The sequence below is a fragment of the Arabidopsis lyrata genome (genome assembly GCF_000004255.2).
Source record: "Arabidopsis lyrata subsp. lyrata unplaced genomic scaffold ARALYscaffold_1, whole genome shotgun sequence".
Classification (NCBI taxonomy): Eukaryota; Viridiplantae; Streptophyta; class Magnoliopsida; order Brassicales; family Brassicaceae; genus Arabidopsis; species Arabidopsis lyrata.
In genome coordinates this window covers 23,755,570-23,763,617 of record NW_003302555.1, presented here as the reverse complement: position 1 = coordinate 23,763,617, position 8,048 = coordinate 23,755,570, and the positions used below count along the sequence as shown (strand labels likewise).

General features: G+C 35.7%; 1 protein-coding gene across 2 annotated transcripts; it reads right to left on the bottom strand.

The window, feature by feature from the left end:
* Positions 1–486: 486 nt before the first annotated feature.
* LOC9330114 (exocyst complex component SEC3A) lies at positions 487–7,349 on the bottom strand. 2 transcript variants are annotated; one of them, XM_002891320.2, is made up of 25 exons: positions 6,978–7,349; positions 6,408–6,478; positions 6,171–6,251; positions 5,944–6,011; positions 5,727–5,829; positions 5,405–5,553; positions 4,869–4,986; positions 4,653–4,757; positions 4,285–4,386; positions 4,053–4,190; positions 3,743–3,871; positions 3,577–3,657; positions 3,423–3,497; positions 3,072–3,242; positions 2,822–2,978; positions 2,668–2,732; positions 2,401–2,571; positions 2,234–2,313; positions 1,978–2,059; positions 1,624–1,721; positions 1,424–1,532; positions 1,277–1,345; positions 1,092–1,157; positions 919–1,008; positions 487–816 (listed from the first exon to the last, which is right to left on the bottom strand). In XM_002891320.2, exons 1-25 carry the CDS (start codon positions 7,150–7,152, stop codon positions 706–708), a joined length of 2,664 nt encoding a protein of 887 aa, XP_002891366.1. In that variant the 5' UTR covers positions 7,153–7,349; the 3' UTR covers positions 487–705. The 2 variants fall into 2 exon arrangements, with proteins under 2 accessions (XP_002891366.1, XP_020870995.1); XM_021015336.1 differs by having other exon boundaries at positions 2,398–2,571; positions 6,978–7,256.
* Between the last annotated feature and the right edge of the window lie 699 nt (positions 7,350–8,048).

Genomic DNA, 8,048 nt, shown 5'->3' with positions numbered 1-8,048 from the left:
GAGTAAGAGCTCAAGTCCTAATCGTACAACCTCTTCCAATTCTAGGTTTTGTGAGTTGCAAATTTTTGGACATAGTAGATGCAATTTGTGTTTTTAAAAAGAAAAAAACAAAAGGTAGATGCACTAATTAAAATCGTATATTCAACCACTAAAATGCAAACGAATTTAAAGTCGAGAGCAAAAAAAATATATATTCACAAATATAGATTTTTTAGAACTTTCATATTCTTTAAGAAATAATGTTAATGACAATTTTAATCTTTTAACCTTTTAATATATTTTAAAGAGTATATTATTTATTGTTGTTTAATAAGAGTAAAATAGGTTTAAATTTGACATTGGAAACATAAAACTTTTATCTTTTGTGAGACAAATTTTTTTTCTAAAAAATTTATCTTTGTGAGACGGAGGGAGTAGTTGGAACATCATTACTCCAAAATCAATACACTAAACGCATTACTCCAAACATTGGGTATACACCTAGTTTTTCGTGTATTGAATGAAAACAATCATTTTAGATTAGTGCAGGCTTTAACATTACAACAAATAAAACTGGAAAAATGGAAAGAAAGAAAGAATTAATAGTGCTCATACAGTACTTGTAACATGACTTGTATCCGTGAAATGTGAAATGACCAAGAACGTCGTAACAAAGGGCGATATATAACAACTGCCTTCAGTTTTGGTTCTATCACTTGTTTTTTTTTACATGGAAGCCAAAAGTCCCCTCATTTCAGTTACTCCAGGAACGTTTTCACTCGGGTATACTTTGGCTACGAGCTGCACGAAGCTCTCGTACTTGTCCAGAAACTCTTTCTGTTTAAGTTCACACAATAACACATTTATTCAAAACATTGAGCGCACATTTTCACACTTTAATCAACGACTTTTTAATAAATTCAGTTTATATTTTGGTACCTTGCATTTATCCCACAACGATGGTAGCAACTCCTCCGATGCTAAATTCTTCTGCAACTTTTTATACATTGCTGCAATCGATTTGTCCACCTAAACACAAAGAGAAGAAGTGGGAAGCTATATGTTAGCAGGCCTGTGAACAATTAATACACTCATAATGAACATTTTTTTACCCCTGACAAGCTTGATTTTAACATCTTCCGAAGTTCCATTTTCGACAAACCAAGCTGGAATGGTATCTGAAATATAGAAAAAATGTATCAGGTTTTTGTCCCCCTAGAAACTTTAAGTAAACACGCCAACACATAGTTTACACGGTGAGAAAGTGAAACTATGGTGCAACTAGTTAACAACTAACCTCTTCAGGGGTGATAGTATACATGAGATCCTCAATCTTTTTAGCAAACTGGAAAAGCCTTTCGAATTGCTGCAGGGACGAAAGAACGCATGAAGTAAACAAAAACGGGTGTTATGCTATTAGCTGCAAATGGGAAGCACCACTTACGTAGTAAATTATCATGCTAATGTGGCGCGTACAAGCTTGTTCATATGCTTCACTTGCCTGGTGATAGAACTTGGCTAATGTGGGTACAACATTAGCCAGGTCATACAGGCTGCACACAAAAAAAAGTACAATGTTAGGGAATATGAGTAGTCGGGAAAAAGAAGATAAACCAAGAGACAGAGGGTTAGAAAAGGACCTACCTATTTTGAAAAGCAGCATAGTTTTCTAAAAGGAGAATATCTGCATATTTTGGATCTTGCTGGGCAATTTTTTCGAGGGTCACGAACATTATGCTTACCTATATAACATTATGAGTCAGACTCTGTCAGCTAAAGCGAATATCTGAGATATGCTTTATTTATATGTTGTTGTTGTTGTTCAAGCCGAGAATGAACTAAACTAAAGGTGGGTTTATACATTGTAAGTAAACTAAGATCAGATGCAGAGGTTGGTTGCCTGTTCTGCTTGACATGGCAAACATTATTCTTTGCTTGCATGGTTTGTGTAATTTTACTGGTCAAATGCTATAAACTCATAGGAATAGCAGTACTCACAAATTTTGTGTATGCCTGATCAACCAAATCTCTAGATTGCCCTTGTATGTACTGTTCCATACGAGTAGCAAGTGCTGCAAATCTATGAAAATGAGGTAATAGTGTTAGGATAGCTTTCTTTGATCACTTAGTCCATCTGAACCAAAAAATTGATTGAAATTGTTTACAAGGTGGACGGAAATACTATCCGGTGAGGAAAAAAATATGTATTCACGAGGCAATTTACTGTTTTGAACAATAGGGAGTTCCTGATTACCTTGGAATATATGGCAAGACACCCATCTGTCTAACATTACGTTCATTTCTTTCAATTTGGTGACAAGCTTCATCCACAAACTGCAGTTAAAGAAGTCAACTTGAATTGATTAGTAGGAATGGTATGCCAGGAACAAAAACAAAACAATCTCTGAGTAGACGGACTACACGGCTGAATTGCATAGAAACTCTCGACTCCAGATCTCCGAGCAAAAGGCGAACAAATCCTGCAGCATCAGCTTTCTGACCAGATAGATAACGTTCAGTTATACCATGCATTGATATACACCGTAGGGGATCTATTTTATATGCCCAGTCAACAACAGCATAGAAATCCTCCTGCAGTGACAAGAACACAAATCTCTTATTTAGTAAGATAAATGAACGCTAACTCTAGATTTTAACATAGAAACATTATACTGAGGGACGTCTTACCTGAATACCATCAAGTAAATCTTGTAGAGATTCATTCAATGCCGTCAGGTCTGGGGAGTTTTTACCTGCATGATTGGAAAATTGTTTGCTTCAGAACCATTTGAATATGAGGATGTAGCGAAAGCTTTACTGATGGCAAGCAGTTTAAGATTACCAGTTTTCTTGTCAGTTTCATCAATGTCCATGATCCCCAGATCATCATCATCATTACCATCGTCATTGTTGGACTGGCTTTTCTTATCATTGCCAGCACCTCCAGGAGGAGCAAGAGCTGGTACCTCAAAGCACATAAAGTGCGCAAAAAAGGAACTCTGTAGTATGAAGCAAAAAAGAAACATGAGGATTTAGTACATATATCAGTTGCATCTAAAGACCAAACAGAAAATCATTCGGTTAACAATTACCTCATCTACAAGAAGCGGGATGAATATTGTTAGCATTTTGGCATAAGCATCTGACACTGCAGAGGTGTCAGTGTTTGCATTCTGACTAGAACCCGTAGATCCTTCTAGCCAGACAGTAGGATTTCGTGATACTTTTGTGCTTGCACGAAGCTCATTCGCGAATTCACGAGCCTGTATATTTTGAAGAAACAAATCTTTGGTAACTGAATATTTAACGCTCTAAAGGAAGAAAATAAAATGTTTGCTGAATTTCCATACATTATCATTCCGTAGGTTTTAGCAGCCTTTTAGTCAATTAAGTGTTCCAGTTAGTCAGGTCAAATTGATAAAGAAAGATATATTTGTCCTCACCTCTCGACGAAGGAGCAAGTTCAGGGAGCTGCAGTATGCTTTTCTCAATGGTCCCAAACAATTCTTATCAAGACCCTGCAACAAGAAAGGAGACAAGGAATCAATGTAATGCATTGAGCTTTTAGCATGTCACCTAGTTATTTCTCGGTTTTACCTTTAAATGTTGCAAAAGACGAGCATATGTTCTGCATTTGTACCGCAAATCAGCATGGTCAGGCCTCTTCAGCTGCCCTCTCTGTTTAAAAGATGTGGTGATAACTATTCAGAATTATAATCACTAGACTTCATATTGGAACGATAGAATTTTATAAAAGTAGTACCTGAGAAAAGTAGCTTTTGTCGCTGACCATGAAATCTACCAGACTAGCAAAGTAGTTTCTCAAGAAGTCTGAAGCTCTCCTCACAAAAGTAGCTTTTAATTTTTCTAGTTCTGCTCGTTTCTCCTTTACCTGAAGAAAATCCAGCAAGAGTATTACAAAAAAAAATAGACATTTTTAATGAATGTATCAGACAATTATTATGTATTTTTCTATTCACAAAACGTAATGTAATAAGCCAGGCAGATTTACTGAAAAATTAGAATAATAACTAGAGATAGCGAATAAGAAAGATGTAAGTGATTAGGCATACAGCTCGCATATTAGCATAGATCGGGTCTAAGTTGGGCACTTCAAGACCCCTTAAAGCTTTGGCTAACCACTCGCAAGCCTCAATATTCTGGAGCATGTCTGCTTCATCAAATGAGCCTCCTGTTAGGGATGCTGCATACTAAAATCAACAACGCTTCTATAAGTGAACCATTTAGACAGATGAGAAGCAAGCACAAAAACTATATATCTGGTTAAAATAAAGTGAAACAAACCTCAGAAGGCACACGCAGTCTCTCAATAACTTTATCAAGTTCCTCAATAAGAGCTTTATTGTTTACAGACTGCATCTCTAACTTGTTGTTTCGAGTTTCTATCTGGTAACCACAAAATAAAAAAGTGAGAAACATGTGTTGACATATGAAGGTAGCAACAAAAATATTTGAAATCAATTTCTCTTTCTCTCTTACTCTTGCAGATTTCAGAAGTAATATAAAGAAATTACCAGCCAAAAAAAAAAAAGCAATGCATATTTATGAGATGAGTTTATTGACTACATACAACAACTAATTTCTTACTGCAGTGACATTGTCCTCATAATAAAACAAACCAAAATTGATCATTTATAGGTCAAGAGTCCTACCGATTCAATGTCTTCCCTCATGTGTCTAAGTTTAACGTTGAATATTCCTAACCATTCATCCATGTCATCAACAATATTTGTTGCTGCCTCTAGTCCATTCAAAACCTGAAAAGCATGAAGATGATCATATATGCAAGAAAATTAAACACTGTCTTCCCATGAACTGTCCAATTCCACGACAGTCCTAAGAATAATAATTAGCAGAAAAGGAATTACCTCATCTACTAATGGTTCGCTTTCCAAAATTGCATGTACATTTGCCGCTTCAAGCGCTTGGAGCTCTCGCTTTAGCCTTTCAGAAAATGCCTCAGCTTCACCAATGCCCATTACATAACTGTATATGTCAGTTATATTAGTTGAGTTATTAAACTGACAAAATAAGTGGAAAAGATTTCTCCTTCCATTATCCTTTTATCCCCAGCCAGCTAGTTCTCAAAGAAACAATGCCAATAGTGTAAACTAAATACAATCAAGAAGAAAAATGCAAGGAAGTGATTCTAGAATCACTAAGTATGCAGAACATATAAGCAATTCTAAGTTAGTCAGAAACCTAGTCTCACAAGCTTAAGATTCACGCGGAAAGAGTCCTCTGTAATTTTACTCTTCTCTCCTCATTCAATATAACAATAACACAAAGTAGATAAAGAAGTCCTCCTATGTAAGACATATACTGAATTACATTCAAATAAAAGAAGCAAATGCGTGAACAAAGAGGATTTAACCAAATGATGAAAGGAACAAAAAAGACATACGTTCCCAAGAGAGCCTCCATATCCTCTTCCTCGGCCTGAGAGACTAGTTCTTTCTCAACAGTAACTTTCAAGTCACTTTCTGTTACAGTTTCAGCAACAGGCCCCCCATCTTCTGTACTTCTTTGAGTAGTGACTACTGGAGTGTTATCCTAGAACAATGGTATGAAACAAAGAAACAAAAAACAGATAACATTATTATATGAAAAGCACTCGCATATCTGAAAGGAGGGAAAATGAGAATAACAAGTATATACAAAAGCTTCTTTTGAAGATAAGAGACTTCAGACCAAAATATAAAGGCAAAATGAGTTATATTCCGCACCTTAGCCCAAAGGGCCATCTCGACGATATCTATACCAACAACTTTCGGAAGGCGGCCTAATACGTCTTTGCATATGTTCAATATGCAAACTAAAAGTCGGTTCCTACAATCACGACAGCGAAAGGTATGCATTAAATGAGGAAAACTACCTCAACAAAAGTATCATCGCTTATCATCTTCTTGTAAGAGTTAACACTAATGTTCCTAATTGCAGTACCTGTCATCAGTGTTGCGCATGGTCCACTGAGGAGGAGCAACACTTTGACTCCTGAGATTATCAAACCCCTAAAAGATATTGCATCAGCAAAAGCAGAGGGAACATAGAAAATATTGAACAGTATTTTACAATTACACAATCTCTTAGACCGCATGCTACGAATTATTTGAGTAAGCATGCATTTCTTCTTGAAATCTTAGGTACTGACCACTTCATTAAAATCTTACCAGGGTAAAAGTGCATCCACTTGGGTCATTAGTTATGACTTCCACCTTCGACAGATGCTTGAGTTTATACATTTTAGCAGGCTGGATGAACAAAACAATTATAAAGCATCATCAATCAATCTGAACTTCGAGAAATCTGCTACCATGGTATGCATTGATTGTTATCAATCAATTTTCTTCCAAATCACATTGTCTCATGAAAGTGTGTCTCATTTAGATAAAGAAAATGATGATTACCTCAAGAACTCCTCCACTTGAATACTTCATCACTCGAAGAAACGCTTTCTTCCGTTGACCCTTCGATTTGACTGTAACAAGCAGAATAACAAAAAGCATACTCAGTTGATTACAACAATTAAGAACCTAAAAAGTAATTGGACGAGAAAGCTTGAAACATGGATCAGAGGCAACATATCTTCCACTTGAATCAGAACACAACACAGATTCTCCTCGAGTACACTAGATTGATTCACCTAATAGACACTACCAAAATCCTTTTTGTTGACAGGAAAACCTAATTGAGCTCTCACGAGTCTAGGAAGGGCCAGGAACAGTAGAATTTCAACAGGTTCTCTTCGATAACTTTCGTAGACTTCAACTTTGCGACTGTAATGCCATAATTCAAACTGTACAGGAAATAAAACTCCGATCTAATGCAATAAACACCGAATCCAAATCCTTAGAACTAGCCAAACAACGCGAAGAAGAACGAAGTAATTAAAGGTGAAATGAATACAGAAATGCTATCAAATTTGAAGAATCAAAAGAGAGAAGAAGAAGAAGAAGAAGAAGGTAAAGATATATCACCGGAAAGAGCGAGAACTCTAGGTTTAGCCATTTGTCGACCCAATTTTCCAGACTTGCCCCAAACACCGCGACTCTTGGCGACGCGTATCGACATAACGATCGATTGCTTGGTTCCTTCGATCGCCGCCTCACAAGCTCGCCGGAGCTCTTCATCGTCGGCGCTTGATTTCGCCATTGTTATTGTTGCGGATCCACCAGGAGGTGATGGTGATGACCGGTAAAAGAGAGGAGAGAAAATTAGGCTTACGGATTAAGAAAGTTGAATCTCTCTTTTGTTCCCATTTCAGTAAATTGGTTCCGAATTTACGTGGCAAGCTTTTATTGTAATGCCAACAAAAATGTGAGAAATAAAAATAAAACGTTAATTAAAAAAAATAAAAACGACTTTGTATACAACTTTGAAAATTCAAGTATGTAAACAAAATTTTACTTCTTCAAAAAAATTATGATTTTCATTAGATTTTTGCAAACTTTATATACATTAATAAATAAAATATTAGTATTTTTTGTAATATTTTATTCTAAAATGGAATTGTCAATTTGATTAACTTTAGAATCAAACCATATTTCTAACAAGCCGTCTTCGTCGCAGTAATCGCAGTTTTCATAAAATTATTAGTTTTGGTTTATGTGTCTCGTATATTTCTTGTCGGATAAAAATTTAAGTTCAATCAACTTGAGAGGTACCCTGTTTTCGCTATAACAGGTTTTAGTAGCTGCATTACAGTCACAGATTTATTGTGTCCTTTGTGGTAGGTTTTTGTTCATTTTGGAGCTAAAAGTGTTTTGGCAAGCCTGTTTCTTTTGATTTTTCGTTAAAAGTTTTGTGGTTTGCATCACTTTTTATTTCTATTTTTTAATTAGTTTCTATGTAAGTTTGGGCTTAGTTTCCCTTTTCTGGGACTAATTAGTTTTCGGAAATTTTTTCTTTTTTCGCCAATATATGTAATTCTACAATATATATTTCCTTTGCAATATTAATTAAAACAGATGACGATCAATCAACCTATAATAGGCGGTTTAATTTGTATTTTCAAAAAAAAATGATCGAAGTCCTATATATATAGTCCT

What these genes read in the sequence shown, in the direction of transcription:
- LOC9330114 (XM_021015336.1), bottom strand. Translation starts at nt 7,152, where the DNA reads ATGGCGAAATCAAGCGCCGACGATGAAGAGCTCCGGCGAGCTTGTGAG. An exon ending in TCCCGCTTCTTGTAGATGAG is followed by an intron (nt 2,979 to 3,071) that starts GTAATTGTTAAC and finishes TTCATACTACAG; the next exon opens with AGTTCCTTTTTTGCGCACTT. An exon ending in CTATGCAATTCAGCCGTGTA is followed by an intron (nt 2,314 to 2,397) that starts GTCCGTCTACTC and finishes CTTTAACTGCAG; the next exon opens with TTTGTGGATGAAGCTTGTCA.